Below are 20,989 nucleotides of genomic sequence, written 5' to 3'. Positions count from 1 at the left end.
GCTCGCCTTTGAGAGGTGAGCAGAGAGAGAGAAACTCGTGTCCTTATCGGTCACTTTGTTTTTCCTCTCTCTCTTCTAGTTAGCCTGGTGAACTTTTCCTCAGGGAGTTTCAAGCCTCGTTCCCTCTAGTCTCCTCTTTCCACTTGCCCGCCGGTGTCTTGGGCTATTGAGGTTTGGCTCACCTCGCGTTCCAGCACTGGTGTGTTGATTTTGCCGCTGGTGTCCCGAACTTGGGCTCCCACACTCTCCACGCAGGTCCACTGTGAATCACTAGTTCCGGAAGAGTTTCCTCTGCTGTTTCTTCCCCTACTCTTCCTTGAACATACAGTATCTCCACTTTTATTAAACTGTCTCTTCCCGGACTATCAGTGTGCTCCCTTCCTATTCCGCCATCTTGCCGCTCTCCTCGCTACATCTTGACTTTTGTTTCTTCCCTGTGATCAAGATCTATTTCTGAAAACCCAGGTGATCAATCATGTGCTGTCTCTTGTGCCATGTTGTATGTGACCTGGCAGACCCATATCAAGAGGGAAACATTTGATGAGAAGGGGTCAGTGTACGTATGTTTTTAGTCACATTTGATTAACAATGAGGGTTTAGAATGAGTGGTCCTCAGGCTAACTTTACCTGTAGTCCATTTTTAAACTTAACTATATCTGTTTTTTAGACTGAAGCCATCATCCCAAAGTACCCAGCCATGATTATTTTGCTGGGAATTGTACTTCTAAGAGTGCCATTCAATAGGCCCAAAGTTCCAAAGAAAAATATATAACAAAACCAACAAGACAATAACAAATTGAGTTTATATCTTAAAACAATGGACAAAGTTACAAGCTAATAGCAGAATACCATAACTGACTCATATAAGTATACAGAAATGGTTATTAACCATACAGAACAAGTTTTTAGGCCCAGAAAACTCTCAAAGTTAGTATGTCTAAATACCATGAACAGAGGCTGGTTAGGCTGCCATCTCTGATGCCTGCATCCCATATGAGTGTCAATTTGAGTCACTTTTGATTTGACTCCATGCTAATGTATCTGGGAAAACAGTAGTATGATATAAGTGCTTGGATCCCTGACACCCATGGGGTAAATTCAGATGAAGCTCCTGATTCCTGGCTTCAGCCTTGCCCCATTCCATATATCACAGCCAATTGTGGAGTATACCATGGATGGAAGATGTCTCTTTCTGTCTCTCCCTCTTTGTAATTCTGCCTTTCAAATCAATGAAAAACTAAATCTTTAAAATAAAAACAATGCAGAGTTGTGATCGAAAGAAGGTGTCCAGGTGACCAGCCCAGTTCTGGTCATTGTGGCCAACTTGGGAGTGAACCATGGATGGAATATTCTCTCTCTTCATACCCCCCCCTTTCAGTACCTCTGCCATTCAAATAAGTAAATAAATAAATAGATAATTTTTTAAAAAAGAAAACAAATGTCCAGTAACAGCTGAACCAACTATTAAAAGAGATAATACCCTGGTAGAATTATGTACAAGTTTGATACTTACCAAATACATTTCCTTAGATTTCAGTTTGAATTTAAATCTAGTTTCTGCCACCCTGAAACACCTTAGGCCAATGAAACCAGGTCAACAATTATTTGTTCAGGTTACTTCTGATTCAAAGAAATATTTAGGAAGTAGCAGGACAGCTCACAAGGGTGACTTGTACCAGGGGCTGGTTTTCTTACTCTGGACTGTACTCCCTTCACTGCTGCCTTTTGTTGCAGAATAAACATTTAAATAACTTGTATGTATTAGTAAAGAAAATTGAAACATGTGTCCACCTCTCTAACTCACAGAAATTCAATAACTGACATGGGGGTGGAGGAAGAAAGTATTTATTGCAAAATGCAGAGCAAGAAGTCAGACTACTACTGCCCTGTACAGGACTTAAGGGAAGTAAGTAAACAGGTAATGGACATTCACTCAACTGTGCCTAACCCTTACACACTCTTTTAAGTACCTTGCCCCCAGATTGCCTATGGTACACAGTCCTAGATTTAAAGGATGCCTTCGTTAGTCTGCTGTTGACTCCAAGAAGCCAAAAACTGTTCACCTTCAAATGGACTGATGCAGAGAAAGGTATAAATAGACAGTTAACCTGGACCAGGATGCCCCAGGGGTTCAAAAACTCCTCTACAATCTTTGATGAAGCACTCCACAAAGACCTGGGTGAGTTCCGAGAAAAACACTCTAACTTGACTCTTTTGCAGTATGTTGATCACTTACTGATTGCAGCTAAAACTGAAACTGAATGCATACAAGGAACTAAGGCTCTACTCAGAAGCTTGAGGGACCTAGGCTATTGCGCCTCAGCCAAAAAGGCCCAAATCTGTAAGCTGGAGGTAATCTACCTGGGTTACTTACTAAAAGGAAGGCAGCGGTGGCTTACTCAGGAAAGAAAGGAGACTGTGTTAAAAATCCCTCAACCTCAGAACTCCTGACAAGTGTGGGAATTCCTGGGATCTGCAGATTTCTATAAGCTATGGATCCCGGGCTTCGCTGAGCTGGTCAAACCCCTCTATGAGGCAACTAAAGAAAGACAGGAGTATCTATGGATGGAGGAGATGGACCAGTCCTTCAATAAAATTAAGACTGCCTTACTGTCAGCCCCAGCCTTAGGACTCCCAGATGTCATTAAGCTCTTCTATCTATACATTGGCAAGCAAAAGAGATTCGCAAAGGGAGTGCTTACCCAGTATCTGGGACCATGGAGAAGGCTGGTGGCATATCTGTCAAAAAGACTAGACCCTGTGGCAACCAGATGGCCATCATGCCTAAGAATAATTGCCGCCACAGCCTTGATAGTCAAGGATGCCAATAAACTGACTATGGGACAAGAACTATACATAACTACCCCCCATGCAATTGAAGGGGTACTGAAAGAGCCACCAGATAGATGGCTCAGTAACGCCAGGCTCACTCACTACCAGGGCCTACTGCTTAATCCTCTCAAGATTACTTTTCAGGCCCCATCAGCTTGTAACCCTGCCACCCTACTACTGGACCCTGACTTGGAAGCACCTCTATATGACAGCACCGGAATCCTAGCACAGGCACACGGTATTCGAGAGGACCTCAGAGACCAACCCCTGTCTAATGCTGAACTTGTGTGGTTTACATACGGAAACAGATTCATTCAAGACAGCCAGAGGTATGCAGGTGTAGCAGTGGTAACTGAGACTGAGGTAATCTGGGCAAAGCCCCTGCCCACTGGAACTTCTGCTCAAAAAGCTGAGTTGGTGGCATTAATTCAGGCTTTGATGTTAGCAAAGGATAAAAACTGTGTACATGGATAGCCATTACACCTTCACCATGGCTCACATACATGGGGCAATCTACAAAGAAAGGGGCCTACTAACTGCAGAAGGAAAGACTATTAAAAATAAAGAGGAGATATTGGCCCTGATTGCAGCTCTATGGTTGCCAAGCAATCTAGTTATTGTTCACTGGGACATCAAAGGTCTAGGAACTCTGTCACCCAGGGAAACAATCTGGCAGATAAAACTGCAAGGGAGGTCGCCCTCCGAAGGGACTCTGTTTTAACTGTTAATCTCCCAGATCCAGGGCCAAGCCAACTATCAACTTGACCTGAATATACACAGGAAGATTTGGACTGGATCCAGCAATTACCTACTGCCCACTGCCCTCCAGGAGAGGTTCTGAACTGCAGAGGGCAAGATTCTATTACCAGAAAAGCTGAGAAAACAGCTTCTACTAAAGATGCATCGCACCACTCACCTGGGAACTAAATAAAGTGCAAAATTTGATAAAACATGCAAAGATAAAAATTAAAGACGCCAATTTAAAAATTAACCAAATTGCCGGCGCCATGGCTCAACAGGCTAATCCTCCGCCTTGCGGCGCCGGCACACCGGGTTCTAGTCCCGGTCGGGGCACCGATCCTGTCCCGGTTGCCCCTCTTCCAGGCCAGCTCTCTGCTGTGGCCAGGGAGTGCAGTGGAGGATGGCCCAAGTGTTTGGGCTCTGCACCCCATGGGAGACCAGGAGAAGCACCTGGCTCCTGCCATCAGAACAGCGCGGTGCGCCGGCCGCAGCGCGCTACCGCGGCGGCCATTGGAGGGTGAACCAACGGCAAAGGAAGACCTTTCTCTCTGTCTCTCTCTCTCACTGTCCACTCTGCCTGTCAAAAAAAAAATTAACCAAATTGTGGCTTATTGCAAGGTGTGCCAATTGACCAACATTGTACACAACACAAAGATAACCCAGGAGTCTGACAGAGGGGAAGCAGGCCCGGAGCTTATTGGGAAGTGGACTTCACTGAAGTAAAACCAGGAAAATATGGCTATAAGTATTTATTAGTGTTCATAGATACCTTTTCAGGATGGATGGAAGCCTTCCCTACCAAACATGAGACGACACAGCTGCTGGAGGACATTATGCCCAGGTATGGCCTCCCCATGACGGTAGGGTCAGATAATGGGCCAGCCTTTGTTTCTAAGGTAATTCAGAGTTTAATGAGTATTTTGGGGGCAAATTGGAAATTACATTGTGCCTACAGACCCCAAAGTTCAGGACAGGTAGAAAGAATGAACAGAACTCTAAAAGAGACCCTAACCAAATTGTCCAGAGAGACTGGCAGTAACTGAGTAGCTCTACTTCCCTATGCCTTATACAGAGTGCAGAATTCCCTGTACAAAATTGGCCTCACCTCGTCTGAAATTATGCTTGGAATAGCTCCTCCTGCTATACCCAATTTGCAGTCTGACTTGTTAAATGAATTTGATGATTGTCAATGCTTACAGTCCCTCAGGTCCCTGTAGCGGGCTCACCAGAACATCTGACCAAAATAACAAGCCACCTCCTGAGCCTCACCACTTCTGACCAGGGGACTGGGTGTTTGTCAAGAGACATATCATGGAAACCTTGAACCCTGCTAGAAGGGACCATATGTAGTGCTTCTTTTTTATCTTTTATTTAATGAATATAAATTTCCAAAGTACAGCTTATGGATCACAATGGCTTCCCCCCCACTTCCCTCTCACCTGCAACCCTCCCCTTTCCCGCTTGCTCTCCCCTTCCATTCACATCAAGATTCATTTTCAATTATTCTCCTTATATACAGAAAATCAATTTAGTATATGTAACATAAAGATTTCAACAGTTTGCCCCCACATAGCAACACAAAGTGAAAAATACTATTGCAGTACTAGCTATAGAATTAAATAACAGTGTACAGCACATTAATGACAGAGATCCTACATGATATTTTTTTTAAAAAAATGATTTTCTATGTGATTTCCAATTTAACCACAAGTTTTTTTTTTCATTTTCAATTATCTTTATATACAGAAGATCAATTCAGTATATACTAAGTAAAGATTGCATCAGTTTGCACCCACACAGAAACACAAAGTGTAAAAATACTGTTTCAGTACTAGCTATAGCATTACCTCACATTGGACAACCCATTAAGGACAGATCCCACTTGGGATGTAAGTACACAGTGACTGTTGATGTTGATTTAACAATTTAACACTCTTGTTTATGGCGTCAGTAATCTCCCTAGGCTCTAGTCATGAGTTGCCGAGGCTATGGAAGCCTTTAGGGTTCGCCGACTTCTGTCTTATTCTGACAGGATCATAGTCAAAGTGGAAGTTCTCTCCTCCCTTCAGAGAAAGGTACCTCCTACCTTGATGGCTCCATTCTTTCCACTGAAATCACACTCACTGAGATCCTTCATTTAGGTCTTCTTCTTCTTCTTCTTTTTTTTTTTTCCAGAGTGTCTTGGCTTTCCATGCCTAAAATACTCTCATAGGCTCTTCAGCCAGATCCAAATGACTTAAGGGCTGATTCTGAGGCCAGAGTGCTATTTAGGACATCTGCCATTCTATGAGTCTGCTGTGTCTCCCCCTTCCCATGTTGGATCCTTCTCTCCCTTAATTGGTGTTATCAGTTAGTATTAGCAGACATTAGTCTTGTTTGTGTGATCCCTTTGACTCTTAGACCTATCAGTGTGATCAATTGATCACTTGGACTGGTGAGATGGCATTGGTACAAGCCACCTTGATGGGATAGTATTTGAGTCCCCTGGCACTTTTCTAACTCCATCATTTGGGGTAAGTCCAATTGAGCATGTCCCCAATTGTACATCTCCTCCCTCTCTTTTTCTCATTCTTATATTTAGCCAGGATCACTTTTCAGTTAAGATTTAAACACCTAAGAATAATTGTGTGTTAATTACAGAGTTCAACCACTAGTACTAGAACAAAAAATACTAAAATGGATAAAGTATTACATTGTACATCTAGAGTCAGGACAAGAGCTGATCAGGTCATTGTTTTTTATAGTGTCCATTTCACTTCATCAAGTTTCCACTTTGGTGCTCAGTTAGTTGTCACCGATCAGGGAAAACAAATGATATTTGTCTCTTTGGGACTGGCTTAATTCACTCAGCATGATGTTTTCCAGATTGCACCATCTTGTTGCAAATGACTGGGTTTCATTGTTTTTGACTGCTGTATAGTATTCGATAGAGTACATGTCCCATAATTTCTTTATCCAGTCTACTGTTGATGGGCATTCGGGTTGGTTCCAGGTCTTAGCTATTGTGAATTGAGCTGCAATATACATTAATGTGCAGATGGCTTTTTTGTTTGCCAATTTAATTTCCTTTGGGTAAATTCCAAGGAGTGGGATGGCTGGGTTGTATGGTAGGGTTATGTTCAGGTTTCTGAGGAATCTCCAGACTGACTTCCATAGTGGTTTAACCAGTTTGCATTCCCATCAACAGTGGGTTAGTGTCCCTTTTCCCCCACATCCTCTCCAGCATCTATTGTTGGTAGATTTCTGGATGTGAGCCATTCTCACCGGGGTGAGGTGAAACCTCATTGTGGTTTTGATTTGCATTTCTCTGATTGCTAGTGATCTTGAACATTTTTTCATGTGTCTGTTGGCCATTTGGATTTCTTCTTTCGAAAGATGTCTGTTGAGGTCTTTGGCCCATCTCTTCAGTGGGTTGTTTGTTTTGATGTTGTGGAGTTTCCTGATTTCTTTGTAGATTCTGGTTATCAACCCTTTATCTGTTGCGTAGTTTGCAAATATTTTTTACCATTCTGTTGGTTGGCTATTCACTTTCCTGACTGTTTCTTTTGACGTACAGAAACTTCTCAGTTTGATGCAATCCCAATAGTTAATTTTGGCTTTGACTGCCTGTGCTCCTGGGGTCTTTTCCAAGAAGTCTTTGCCAGTACCTATATCTTGCAGGGTTTCTCCAATGCTCTCTAATAATTTGATGGTTTCTGGTCATAGATTTAAATCTTTAATCCATGTTGAGTGAATTTTTGTGTAAGGTGAAAGCTATGGGTCTTGCTTCATGATTCTGCATGTGGAAATCCAATTTTCCCAGCACCATTTATTGAATAGACTGTCCTTACTCCAGGGCTTGGTTTTGGATCCTTGATCAAATATGAGTTGGCTGTAGATGTTTGAGTTGATTTCTGGTGTTTCTATTCTGTTCCATTGTTCTATCCATCTGTTTCTGTACCTGTACCATGCTGTTTTGATAACTACTGCCCTGTAGTATGTCTTGAAATCTGGTATTGTGATGCCTCCGGCTTTGTTTTTGTTGTACAAGATTGCTTTAGCTATTCGAGGTCTCCTGTGTCTCCATATGAATTTCAGCATCATTTTTTCCAGATCTGAGAAGAATGCCTTTGTTATTTTGATTGGTATTTCATTGAATATGTAAATTGCTTTTGTGAGAATGGACATTTTGATGATGTTGATTCTTCCAATCCATGAGCACAGAATATTTCTCCCTTTTTTGGTATCCTCTTCTATTTCTTTCTTTAAGGTTTTGTAATTTTCATCTTTAGTGTCCTTGGTTAAGTTTATTCCAAGGTATTTGATTGTTTTTGAAGCTATTGAGAATGGAATTGAACTTAGAAGTTCTTCCTCAGCCACGGCATTGTCTGTATATACAAAGGCTATTGATTTTTGTGCATTGATTTTGTATCCTGTTACTTTGCCAAACTCTTCTATGAGTTCCAATAGTCTCTTAGTAGAGTTCTTTGTGTCCCCTAAATAAAGAATCATATTTTCTGCAAAGAGGGATAATTTGAGTTCTTCTTTCCCAATTTGTATCCCTTTAATTTCTTTTTCTTGCCTAATAGCTCTGGCTAAGACTTCCAGAACTATATTGAATAGCAGTGGTGAGAGTGGGCATCCCTGTCTGGTACCAGGTCTCAGTGGAAATGCTTCTAACTTTTCCTCATTCAATAGGATACTGGCCGTAGGTTTTTCATAAATTGCTTTGATTGTATTGAGGAATGTTCCTTTTATACCCAGTTTGCTTAGGGTTTTCATCATGAAAGGGTGTTGTATTTTATCAAATGCTTTCTCTGCGTCTATTGAGAGAATCATATTATGGTTTTTCTTCTGCAGTCTGTTAATGTGGTGTATCACGTTGATTGTTTTGCGAACATTGAACCATCCCTGCATACCAGGGATAAATCCCACTTGGTCTGGGTGGATGATCTTTCTAATGTGATGTTGCATTCTATTGGCCAGAATTTTATTGAGTATTTTTGCATCTATGTTCATCAGGGATATTGGTCTCTAATTCTTTTTCAATGCTGCATCTTTTTCTGGCTTAGGAATTAAGGTGATGCTGGCTTCATAGAAAGAATTTGGGAGGATTCCCTCTTTTTCGATTGCTCTGAATAGTTTGAGGAGAATTGGAGTTAGTTCTTCTCTAAATGTCTGGTAGAACTCAGCAGTGAAGCCATCTGGTCCTGGGCTTTTCTTTGTTGGTAGGGCCTTTATTACTGTTTCAATTTCTGTCTCTGTTATGGGTCTGTTTTGGTTTTCTATGTCTTCCTGGTTCAATTTAGGTAGGTTGTATGTGTCCAGGAATCTATCCATTTCTGATAGATTTCCCTGTTTGCTGGCATACAAGCCCTTGTAGTAATTTCTGATGATTCTTTTTATTTCTGTGGTGTCTGTTGTTACGTTTCCTTTTTCATCTCTGATTGTATTGATTTGAGTCTTTTTTTTTAAGATGCAGAAAGATCAAAAATATTTTTAAAAGACTAAAGGTATACAAGAGAGTATGTGCCAAATATGGAAGAAAAGCTCCATCAGTCTCCTACAGCATCCTGGCACTCTAAGAGTCTGGGAAAAGATTTTGTCTCTAGAAAGAAACTGAACCAATATGGTATTAAATTACACAGTTTTCTGGAAAATCTGTGCTCACACAACCAACATTTGTCAGGAATAACAAGGAGTAGTACCAAATAAATTTGAATATGGTTTTACTGAACTGTATGTCATTTCAAAGCAAAAGTAGTTTACGATGTCAATTCTAACATATAATACATTTAAGTCATTACATGAATTTAACTTTTTATTTATGTATTTCACTGTAGTGCTGTGACAACAAAATGACATCTGTGTACCAGAGCATGCATACATACATCAACAGTAAGATGTAACCTTCCATTACACCACTGCTAGAATATTTAGCTTTTAGTAGGAGACATAAGCATGTAAGATGGCCACACCAAATAATTTTCTGGTTTTTTCTTAATCTTAATTTTTTTAGAGGAATATTTTTATCAATGTCAATGTTAATAGAACTATAAGTTATCTGGGTGATGGGGTACATGTGTGTGGGAATCATGTGTGGGCATCATGTTGTAATTGTTGTTAGAGTAATCTCACATACACCAATAGGGAACTGTCACCATAATTAAGGGCTAGCTACTGTTGTTAGTTGCACAATGATAAAGTTCTTTTGAAAATATTGGTTAGCCCACTTGTATGTGAAAAATGCCCTTTCCACTTATACAGAAGAAAAAAATATTCAGAAAGTTATTTTTGGCCTTGCTATGTCAAAAAGTCAACTGTACAATGATCTAAGTTAAACTAAAATTATAATTTTAAAAGTCTATTAAACACAAAAAAATGTCATGCATTTTATTATCAATTATGCAGAGGCTTTAAAAACTGTTGCAAGACCATATAATATATATATTAGCTTTTATACTGCTAATGCACAACTAACAACAAACTTGATTAGAATAACAGAAATCTTTCTTAATTACACCTTTATATATCACACTAGAGAGACAAATGCCACAAGATCTGCAGAAACATTCAGTTCTGAGCAGTCAAATGGCAGAATAACTTTATGTGTTGTAGTCCTTCACATATAGAACAAAAAAAGGAAAAAAATTCTGCAGTCTCACGTTACAAAAAAACGTACTGCTGTAAAATGTAAAGAAGGGGTAAAAGGATATCTTCTATAACACAAAATAACACACCTAGTGTCAAAAAGCAAACAAAACTTCTAAATAAAAATCAAAATACACAGAGCAACTGAAGCACAAATCCTGCATTAAATACAGTAAAGATTGAGTAAGACAATGCACTAGTTAATAAAAGACAAAAATAGGGAGACCTAGGGCAACCAGTAAATAAAACCAAAATAATGGGAAAACGATATGAACCACTGTTTACCCCTAGTTGGAGTACAATATTTTTTGGTGTCTTTCCATTCATATAATACCTAACACTGTACATTAAGTTTTTAATGTCACAGAAAAACTTGGTTCTTCCATGAAATTCTTTAATTTCTTGATGAATTTTTCGAAGTAGACATTATTATGAATGAAAAACAGCCAACAAATGGGCACCTGTTTTTAACACTGAAGAATTACAGAAACTTTTTAAAAGTTATCATAATCTTTTTTATCTTTTTTCCCCTCAGCTTCAAATCCATCAACTCCATCACTATCCCTTCTTCGCTTTCTGTTGTTGTGGATGTTAAAACATTGGCTCATTTGTGGTAATGGATCCATGCCTAAAACTTTGTGTATTTGGCAGAATGCAAGGAGTCTCAAAGCAAACTGTGCACTGGATGTAATGTCTTCACGCTGCTGGTCAGTCATTGTTGCCAAGGTGTCAAAGGGATCCTTTTCACAAGGATCCAGAAGTCCAGGGCTACCTTTAAGAATAATCCCGGAAGAAATACACTCAAAAACTCTTCTCAGTGCATCTCCAGGGCTCTGAGGACTAGAAGCACTGCTGATTGCTTTCTCTACTAACAACTCCATAGCCCAGCTTGGAAAATCAGACCAAGTTGGAACTCGCTGACAGAGGTCTCGGAGAATACGTATGATTATCACACAGGACTGCAGACCATTAGCTCTAGCCTGGAACCACTTAGCGTGGTGTACAGCAGCCAGAGCGTCAAGGCATTTTTGCCTGTCCAAGACGTCTGGTGGGTCTTTCACCATACCCGAGGTTACATCTCCTTCCCTCATGTTCTCTTCTCGAATAATTGGAGATGTCAGGGTGATAGTGACTTGCATTTTGGGTTCCACACATGAATTCAAAATTATTGCCGCTTCAGATACAGCACATTTTATATCATACTTCTCAGGACTTATAACAGCAAGCTGTTTGGGGAGGTTTTCTGCAATTCGGCTTAATAATGTCTTTGAAGGTTTTTCTGAGCAAAGCAAAACAAGGTTGACATTTCTATCTCCTCGGAGAAGTAATCCTTTTGCCAATACTCCCACTCGCAAAACTCCTTTCAAAGCTCTGTCTTTACCTCCCTCTTTCTTATCATCTCCCTCCTTGTTCTTGCTCTTTTCATGTTCAGACAAACTGTCTGAAACAAGTTTTAAAGCGCGTTCAGTGATAGAAACAATTTTTTGAACTGCCTGTAACTCTTCCTCAGTTGGATAAATGGTTGCATGCTTCATCATCACATAACAGTCATCAGATGAGTCAAGACGACATAAAGGCGCAGGCCCCTGTGGTTGAGGCAGCATGCCTGGCCGCACTCCCAGAAGGCCTAATGGGCCTGGGGGACCATGTGGATAGCCTCCGTCAGGCATTCGGCGGCGATCATCCCAATGATGTTGTTCTTCCTCCATTCTTCTCCAGTACATGTCCTCTTCATAACGCCTCATTTCCATCCTCCAGCGCTCCTCCTCTTCTCGTCTTCGCCAATACTCCTCCTTTTGCATTTGCTTTCTCATTTTCTCTTCTTGAATCTTTCTTGCTCGAATACTGGGCTTCACTTCTACTTGCAAATCTGGATTTACTTTTTTTTTATATTGAAGTCTGTGTCTTCGTCCTTTTAAATGCATCTCCTTAGCATTGGGGTCGTTAAAACTGCATTCACATAATTTACAATGGAACCTAATTACTTTTCCTTCATCATTTCGTACCTCCTCCACATAATCATGGCCCACCAGCTGGATGTCACTCTGTAAAGCTGCAAGAGATGCAGGTGTGACAGGTTCTGACACCGTGTCTGACTTTACTTCTGCAATTTGCACAGAAGAAGTGACAGGGGCACTTTTAACACATTCTGTTCCTTTTAAGTCTTCTGCTTTGTTTCCCATTGACTGCAGCTTATTACCACCAACAAAGTTTATTTTGGGAGTAGATGTTTTCTTGGCAGCCATATTTGTAGGCACTGCTGATACTTTAGTGCTGGATGTGCTGTTAAGAGATGTGTTTCCTGTAGTAGTAAGACCTTTCACTGAAGAAGTTGCAGTTGATGAAGTGTTCACAGTACAATTGTTTGCTGCAATACTTGAAGGAGAGGCAGTTGGTTTTGAAGCAGGTACAGCTGTTGAAGAAGTAACTTGGCTAACAACGTTTGGCTCTGTTGATGGAATTGGTTTACCAAGTTTTGTATGTAATTTAACCACTTTCTGATGCTTAGCACCACAAATGTGGGCAGCATATGCATCTGCTCCTGTACAAGACACATCGCAGAGCTCACAACGTAGCTGATTTTGAGTCCCATGAGTGGAGTTGTTGCTGCTGCTGGTATTTTGTGAGGCTTTCAATGCGGCTTCTTTTTTTTTTTATGTTTCTGTCCTTCTAAATGTTCTTTATAAGTCTGTGGTCTAGCACAGCTGATCTTACAAACATCACAATAGTGAATCTGGGGTGGTTTTGGAGGCTGTTTTGGATTCAGTTGTTTATTTTGGAATGGTGCTTTTTTAGTAAAGGTGGTCCCTGTCCAGGCAGCTGTTGCAGCAGCAGCAGCAGCTGCTGCCGCCACCTGCTTCTGTTGCTGCTGCTGCTGTTGGTAGTAGGAAGATGCAGCTGAATACACTGCTGCTTCATAATCTGAATAAGATGTACCAGAATAAGTAACTGCTGTGGTACTGTAAGTAGCACTCTGAGCATAGGACGGCACCACAGTAGCTGCAGCTGCTACTGGCTGTACGGTAAAGGACACAGGATAAATGGAGAAAGTAGTGGTAGCTGGACTCGGTGTGGCTGGTTTTATGGCTGTCACTTCTCGAGTTTGCTGGGCTTGAGTATACTGAGTTGCACCTTGGCTATAACCTGCTTTGGGAGCTGTCTGATAGTAGGTTTCAGCAACAGAAGGCTGAGGCTGGGCAGCAGCAGCTACGGCAGTGGCAGTTGCTGTTGGTTGTTGGTAGTACTGCTTACTATCGTAAGCTACAGCAGGAGCTGCGGATCTTACATAGGAGTAGGAGTCCTGGTAATTTTGTGTAGTAGCTGGGGGAGGTGGTGGTGGTGCTTCTTGTTGCCTCTGGGTATAACCATAGTCAGTTGCTGTGTGTGCAGTGGGGTAGGCTCCATAGGCAGCAGCTGTTGCTGCAGCTGCAACAGCTACTGGAGCAGACCTGGCAACTGCAACTGTGGCGGTTGCTGGTGCATAGGCAGCAGTAACTGTGTGAGCAGCTACTGGAGCCTGATGGACAGTGTAGCTAGCAACTGTAGTTGGATGAGAATAGGCTACACCTGAAGCTGGCTGTTGGCTATACCGGGCCGCAGCCACCACCGCCGCCGCCGCCCCGCTGTGGGTGAATCCAAAGTAGTAGCTGGTCGCCATTTTAGCATCTTCCCCCAGCCGGCTGGGCACTGTGGCGGGCATGGAGAGTCGGGTCCCATGGCAGGAGAGGCGCAGAGGGGCCAAGACACCAAGGGAGGGAGGGGAGAGAGAGAGAGGCGCCGTGAGAAGCTGCCCCGGCCAGCGCAGGCCACGGCCGTGCCGCCTCCCCCTCCCGCCTCGCACTCCTCACTCACACGCACCTGATTTGAGTCTTTTCTCTTCTTATTTTAGTTAGTTGGGCCAATGGGGTGTCAATTTTGTTTATTTTTTCAAAAAACCAGCTCCTCGTTTGGCTGATTTTTTGTAATGTTTTTTTTTTTTTTGGATTCAATCCTGTTGATTTCTTCTCTGATTTTAATTATTTCTCTTCTCCTACTAGCTTTGGGTCTGGTTTGCTGTTGATTTTCTAGATCCTTGAGATGAACTGAAAGCTCATCTATTTGGTGCCTTTCCAATTTCTTGATGTAGGCACCTATTGATATAAACTTTCCTCTTAACACTGCTTTTGCTGTATCCCATAGGTTTTGGTATGATGTGCTGTTATCCTCATTTACTTCCAGAAAATTTTTGATTTCTCTTTTAATTTCTTCTATGACCCATTATTCATTCAGGAGCATGTTGTTCAATCTCCATGTGTTTGCACGTGCTCTAGGGATTCCCGAGTTGCTAATTTCCAACTTCATTCCTTTATGGTCTGACAAGCTGCATGGTATGATTCTAATTCTTTTGAATTTGCTGAGACTTGCTTTATGGCCTAGTATGTGGTCAATCCTAGAGAGGGTTCCATGTACTGCTGAGAAGACTGTAAATGCTTTATGTGTAGGATGAAAAGTTCTGTAGATATCTTTTAGGTCCATTTGAGGTATAGTGTCATTTAAATCTGCTGTCTCCTTGTTGATCTTCTGTCCTGTTGATCTGTCTATCTCTGAGAGTGGAGTATTAAAGTCCCCCAGTACTATTGTATTGGTGTCTAAGTCTCCCTTTAATTCCCTTAACAAGTCTTTTAAATAAACCAGTGCCCTGTAATTAGGTGCATATACATTGATAATCATTATATCTTCCTGTTGAATGGATCCCTTAATCATTATATAGTGCCCCTCTTTGTTTCTCCTAATAGTTTTTGTGGTAAAATTTATGTTATCTGATATTAAGATGGCTACACCCGCTCTTTTTTCATTTCTGTTGGCATGGTATATCTTTTTCCAGCATTTCACTTTCAGTCTGTATGTATCATTGTTGGAAAGATGAGTTTCTTGTAAGCAGCAGATAGATGGGTTTTGATCCTTAACCCAATCAGCCAATCAGTGTCTTAACTGGATTGTTCAGGCCTTTAACGTTTAATGTGACTATCGATAAGTAGTAACTTTGCCCTATCATTTTTGGGTTTCCTGTGATCTTTTGCTGTGAGGTTTCCTTCCTTTACCTTCTTTCATATTGGTGACAGTGTTTCTGTGTTTCTGTGTGTATCACATCTTTAAGCATCTTTACAGGGCTGGACGAATGGCGACGGATTCTTTCAATTTCTGTTTGCTGTGAAAGGTCTTTCTTTCACCTTCATTCACAAATGAAAGCTTTGCAGGATATAATATTTTGGGCTGGCAGTTTTTCCTCTCTTAGTACCTGGGCTATATCTCACCATTCCCTCCTCGCTTGTAGGGTTTCTGATGAGAAGTCTGCCGTGAGTCTAATTGGAGATCCTCTGAGAGTGGTCTGACGTTTCTCTCTTGCACATTTTAAGATCTTTTCTTTATGTTTCACTGTGGTGAGCTTAATTACAATGTGTCATGGTGAGGATCTCTTTTGGTCATGTTTATTAGGGGTTCTATGAGCTTCCTGTACTAGGATGTCTCTGTCCTTCTCCAAACCTGGGAAATTTTCTGCTAGTATTCTCCCTCTCCATGCCTTCAGGAACTCCTTGGACCCGAATGTTGTTTTTTTTAATAGTATCCTGTAGATTCCCGACAATATTTTTTAGATTTCTAATTTCTTCTTCTTTTCTTTGTTTTGACTGTATACTTTCCTGTGCTCTGTCTTCTAAGTCCGATATTCTCTCTTCTGCTTCGCCCACTCTGTTTTTAAGGCTCTCTAATGTGTTTGTCATTTGATCTATTGAGTTCTTCATTTCATTATGGTTTCTCGTCACTATCACAGTTTCATGTTCTACTAGTTGTTTCATTTCATTTTGATTCCTCCTTAATATTTCATTTTCATGAGAGAGATTTTCTATCTTGTCCATTAAGGATTTCTGTAGTTCAAGAATTTTTTTGAGAGCTTCTTAATGATCTTCCAATTTTTTGAGATCCGCTTCTTGCATTTCTTCTATCTCATCATCTTCATAATCTTGAATTGGGGTGTCTTTTTCATTTGGGGGCATCATAGTGTCTTCCCTGCTCTTGTTACCTTGGTTTCTACATTTGTTTGGCATCTTGGAGGTGTGGCCAAAGAGCTCTGTTTGGTTCTTCAGGGTTAAGGCCCAGGGTAACTCACCCAGATTGTTCTCTGGCTTGCTCTCATGCTCTCTCTTTTTCTTTCTTTTTTTTTTTTTTTTAGATTCAGTTGGGAAGAAATTCCACACAGCTCACCGGGTTGCCTAGGCTAAGGAGTTTGTTTTACATATGTAAAATGGTGCCTGCTTTTTGTCTTGCTGGGCTTTGTAAGGTGAGTGCATAGAGAGGCTAGTGTCCCTGCTGGTTCCCCTTATTTATTCACTTTTTTCTCTCCTCCAGTCAGCCTGCTGCAGTTTACCCCCATGTGAGTTCAGACCATGCTCTAACATTCCCGGCCAATGTCTCGTGTTACCTTTCCTTCCAGCGTTGGGGCTCAAATTCTGTGACTGGGCTTCTGTGGCTGGGCTCGTTGTGTTCCCCACTCTCGTGGCTTCTGTGGCTCCCGTGGCTCCTGTGGCGTGGCTCGGTGTGGCTCGGTGCGGCTCAGCACAGCAGTGGGCCACCTTGCTCTCCCTCTAGGTCATCTATGTCACATCACTAGATCTAGAAGAGTTTCCTCTGCAGTTTTTTTCTGAGTCTCTTCCTGAGAGTACAGAACTCCACTTTTGTTAAACTATCTTTTCCCTGTCTGTTGGTGTGCACCCTCACTCTTCCACAATCTTTGCTCGTATGCCTAATTTCAGGATACAGAAGTCCTGAAAACTGCTTCTCCCTACACCCAGATACAGAACTCTGGTCAACTGTGTCTCTCTACACCCAGGTTACAGAACTCCCATAAGCTGCGTCTGCTACACTCAGGCTACAGGAATCCCAAAAACAGCATATGCCTGCTCCCAGGCTATAGGACTCTTGGAAACAGCTTCTCTCTAATTTCAACATACAGAACTCCTGGAAACTGCATCTCTCTACACCCAGGTCACAGAACTCCCATAAGCTGCTTCTGCTACACTCAGCATACAGTAAACTCGCATATAGCGAATGCCTCCTTCCAGGCTAAAGAACTCCAGCAAACAGCTCCTCTCTACACCCACAATAGAGAACTCCTTTAAACTGCGTCTCTCTGTATCCAGGTTACAGACCTCCCATAAGCTGTCTGCTTCACTCAGGCTACACGAATCCCATATACAGCGTACGCCTAACTCCAGTCTACAGAATTTGTGGAAGCAGCTTGTCTCTAATTTCAACATACAGAACTCCTGGAAACTGCCTCTCTCTACACTTAGGTTACAGAATTCACATAAGTTGCATATCCTACACTCAGGATACAGAAAACCCGCATATAGTGAATGCCTAATTCCAGGCAAAAGAACTCTAGTAAACAGCTCCTCTCTACACCAAGGATAGAGAACTGCTGTAACCGTGTCTCTCTACAGTTAGGTTACAGAACTCCCATAAGCTGCGTCTCCTACACTCAGGCTACAGGAACCCCATGTACAGCATATGCCTACTCCCAGGCTACAGATCTCTTGGAAACTGCTTCTCTCTACACCCAGGATACAGAACTCCTGGAAACTGCATCTCTCTTCACTTAGGTTACAGAATTCCTGTAAGTTGCATCTCCTACACTTACGATATTTATAAACCGCATATAGTGACTGCCAAATTCCAGGCTACAGAACTCCAGTAAACAGTTCCTCCCTACATCCATGATAGGGAACTCCTGGAAACTGCGTCTCTCTACATCCAAGTAACAGAAATGCCGTAAGCTGCATCTCTTATACTAAGGATACAGAAAACCCACATATAGCGAATGCCTAATTCCAGGCTTCAGAACTCCAGTAAACAGCTCCTCTCTACACCAAGGATAGAGAACTCCTTTTAACTGCCTCTCAACATCCATGTTACAGAGCTCCAATAAGCTGCGTCTGCTACACTCAGGCTACAGGAAGCCCATATACAGCATATGCCTACTCACAGGCTACAGAACTCTTGTAAACTGCTTCTCTCTACACCCAAGATAAAGAACTCCTGAAAACTGCATATCACTACATCCAGGATACAGAGCTCCCGTATGCTGCTTATCCTATACTCAGGGTACAGTAAACCCACATTTTGTGTATGCCTAATTACAGGATACTGAAGTCCCGCAAACTGCTTCCTCCTACACCCAGATACAGAACTCCAGTGAAATGCAGCTCTCTACATCAACGTTATAGAACTCCTATAAGCGGTGTCAGAAACACTCAGGCTACAGGAATTCCAAATACAGCGTATGCCTGCTCCCAGGCTATAGGACTCTTGGAAACAGCTTCTCTCTAATTTCAACATACAGAACTCCTGGAAACTGCATCTCTCTACACCCACGTAACAGACTCCCGTAAGCTGCATCTCCTACTCTCAGGAAACAGAAAACCCGCATATACCGAATGCATAATTCCAGGCTAAAGAACTCCAGTAAACAGCTCCTCTCTACACCAACAATAGAGAACTCCTTTAAACTGTGTCTCTCTATATCCAGGTAACAGACCTCCCATAGGCTGTATCTGCTTCACTCAGGATACAGGAACCCCATATACAGCATATGCCTGCTCCCAGGCTATAGGACTCTTGGAAACAGCTTCTCTCTAATTTCAACATACCGAACTCCTGGAAACTGCATCTCTCTAGACCCAGGTAACAGAACTCCTGTAAGCTGCTTCTGCTACAGTCAGAATACAGAAAACCCGCATATAGCAAATGCCTCATTCCAGGCTACAGAACTCCAGCAAACAGCTCCTCTCTACACCAAGGATAGAGAATGGCTGTAAACTGTGTCTCTCTACACCCAGGTAACAGAGCTCCCGGATGCTGTGTCTCCTACACTAAGGACACAGAAATCCCATACTCTGTGTATGCGTACTCCCAGGCTACAGAACTCTTGGAAACAGCTTCTCCCTACGCCCAGATACAGAACTCCAGTAAAATACATCTCTCTACTTCGAGGTTACAGAACTCCCATAAGCTGCGTCTGCTACACTCAGGCTACAGGAATCCCAAATATGGCGTATGCCTACTCCCAGGGTACAGAACACTTGGAAACAGCTTTTCTCTACATTCAACATACAGAACTCCTGGAAACTGCATCTCTCTACAGCCTGGTTACAGAACTCCTGTAAGCTGCATCTCCTACTCTCAGGAAACAGAAAACCCACGTATACCGAATGCCTAATTCCAAGCTAAAGATCTCCAATAAACAGCTCCTCTCTACACAAACAATAGAGAACTCCTTTTTGGTTTTTTTTTTGTTGTTGTTGTTGTTTTTTAATTTTTGACAGGCAGTGTGGACAGTGAGAGAGAGACAGAGAGAAAGGTCTTCCTTTTGCCATTGGTTCACCCTCCAATGCCCGCCGCAGTAGGCGCGCTGCGGCCAGCGCACCACGCTGATCCGATGGCAGGAGCCATGTGTTTATCCTGGTCTCCCATGGGGCAGGGCCCAAGGACTTGGGCCATCCTCCACTGCACTCCCTGGCCACAGCAGAGAGCTGGCCTGGAAGAGGGGAAACCGGGACAGGATCGGTGCCTCGACCGGGACTAGAACCCGGTGTGCCGGCGCCGCAAAGTGGAGGATTAGCCTAGTGAGCTGCGGCGCTGGCCAGAGAATTCCTTTAAACTGCGTCTCTCTATATCCAGGTAACAGACCTCCCATAAGCTGCATCTGCTCACTCAGGCTAAAGGAATCCCATATACAGTGTAGGCCTACTCCCAGGTTAGAGAACTCGTGGAAGCAGCTTCTCTCTCATTTCAACATACAGAACTCCTGGAAACTGCATCTCTGTTCACTTAGGTTACAGAACTCCTGTACATTGCATCTTTTCTACACTTAGGATAAAGGTAAACTGCATATAGCGACTGCCAAATTCCAGGCTTTAGAATTCCAGTAAACAGTTCCTCTCTACATAAAGGATAGAGAATTCCTGGAAACTGCGTCTCTACATCCAGGTAAAGGAAATGCCGTAAGCTGTATCTCTTACACTAAGGATACAGAAAAGCTGCATATAGCGACTCCCAAATTCCAGAATACAGAACTCCAGTAAAGAGCTCCTGTATACATCAAGGATAGAGACTTCCTGGAAACTGCGTCTCTCTTCATCCAGGTGACATAACTGCCAAAAGCTGCATGTCTTTCAGTAACGATAAGAAAAGCTGAATATAGCGAATGCCTAATTCCAGGCTTCAGAACTACACTAAACAGCACCTATCTATACTAAGAATAGAGAACTACTTTAACCTGCCTCTCTACATCTAGGTAACAGAGCTCCCATAAGCTGTGTCTGCTACACTCAGGTTACAGGAATCCCATATACAGTGTATGCCTATTGCCAGGCTACAGAACACTTGTAAACTGCTTCTCTCTACACCCAGGATACAGAACACCTGAAAACTGCATAACACTACATCCAGGATAGAGAGCTCCCATATGCTGCTTATTCTACACTCAGGGAACAGTAAACCCACATTTTGCGTATGCCTAATTACAGGATACAGAAGTCCCGTAAACTGCTTGCTCCTACACCCAAATACAGAACTCTGGGATACTGTGTCTCTCTACATCCAGGTTACAGAACTCGCATAAGCTGCGTCAGCTACACACAGGCCACAGGAATCCCAAATACAGCGTATGCCTGATTCCAGTTTATAGGACTCTTGGAAAAAACTTCTCTCTAATTTTAACATACAGAACTCCTGGAAACTGCATCTCTCT

The 20,989-nt window shown here is 42.3% G+C and overlaps 2 protein-coding genes across 5 annotated transcripts in view; one reads left to right on the top strand and one right to left on the bottom strand.

Annotated features, from left to right (window-relative positions):
* LOC133749999 (uncharacterized) overlaps positions 1-19,489 on the top strand; it is a 35,097-nt gene extending 15,608 nt beyond the window's left edge. Inside the window, exons 3-7 of one of the 4 annotated variants that reach the window (XR_009864633.1) lie at positions 1,807-2,179; positions 2,977-3,161; positions 4,339-4,414; positions 16,412-16,519; positions 17,069-19,489. Coding sequence is in view for 2 of the 4 variants with exons in the window: in XM_062179374.1 (XP_062035358.1) it covers positions 2,566-3,306 (741 nt within the window). In the remaining 2 variants the exon portion in view is untranslated. Of the gene's footprint in view, positions 1-1,806; positions 3,805-4,338; positions 4,415-16,411; positions 16,520-17,068 lie in introns of those variants that run through there. The other 3 variants (XM_062179375.1, XR_009864634.1, XM_062179374.1) reach the window with 3 other exon arrangements.
* Positions 10,429-13,882, bottom strand: LOC133749691 (zinc finger RNA-binding protein-like). The gene is given in 2 exon segments (XM_062178984.1): positions 10,429-12,857; positions 12,860-13,882. Coding segments are annotated over 2 exon segments (3,162 nt in total). The 5' UTR covers positions 13,862-13,882; the 3' UTR covers positions 10,429-10,697.
* Positions 19,490-20,989: the final 1,500 nt, after the last annotated feature.

Source organism: Lepus europaeus, chromosome 20, assembly GCF_033115175.1.
Source record: "Lepus europaeus isolate LE1 chromosome 20, mLepTim1.pri, whole genome shotgun sequence".
Taxonomy (NCBI): domain Eukaryota; kingdom Metazoa; phylum Chordata; class Mammalia; order Lagomorpha; family Leporidae; genus Lepus; species Lepus europaeus.
The sequence above is the reverse complement of the archived record's forward strand: the minus strand, read 5'-3'. Positions and strand labels throughout refer to the sequence as shown.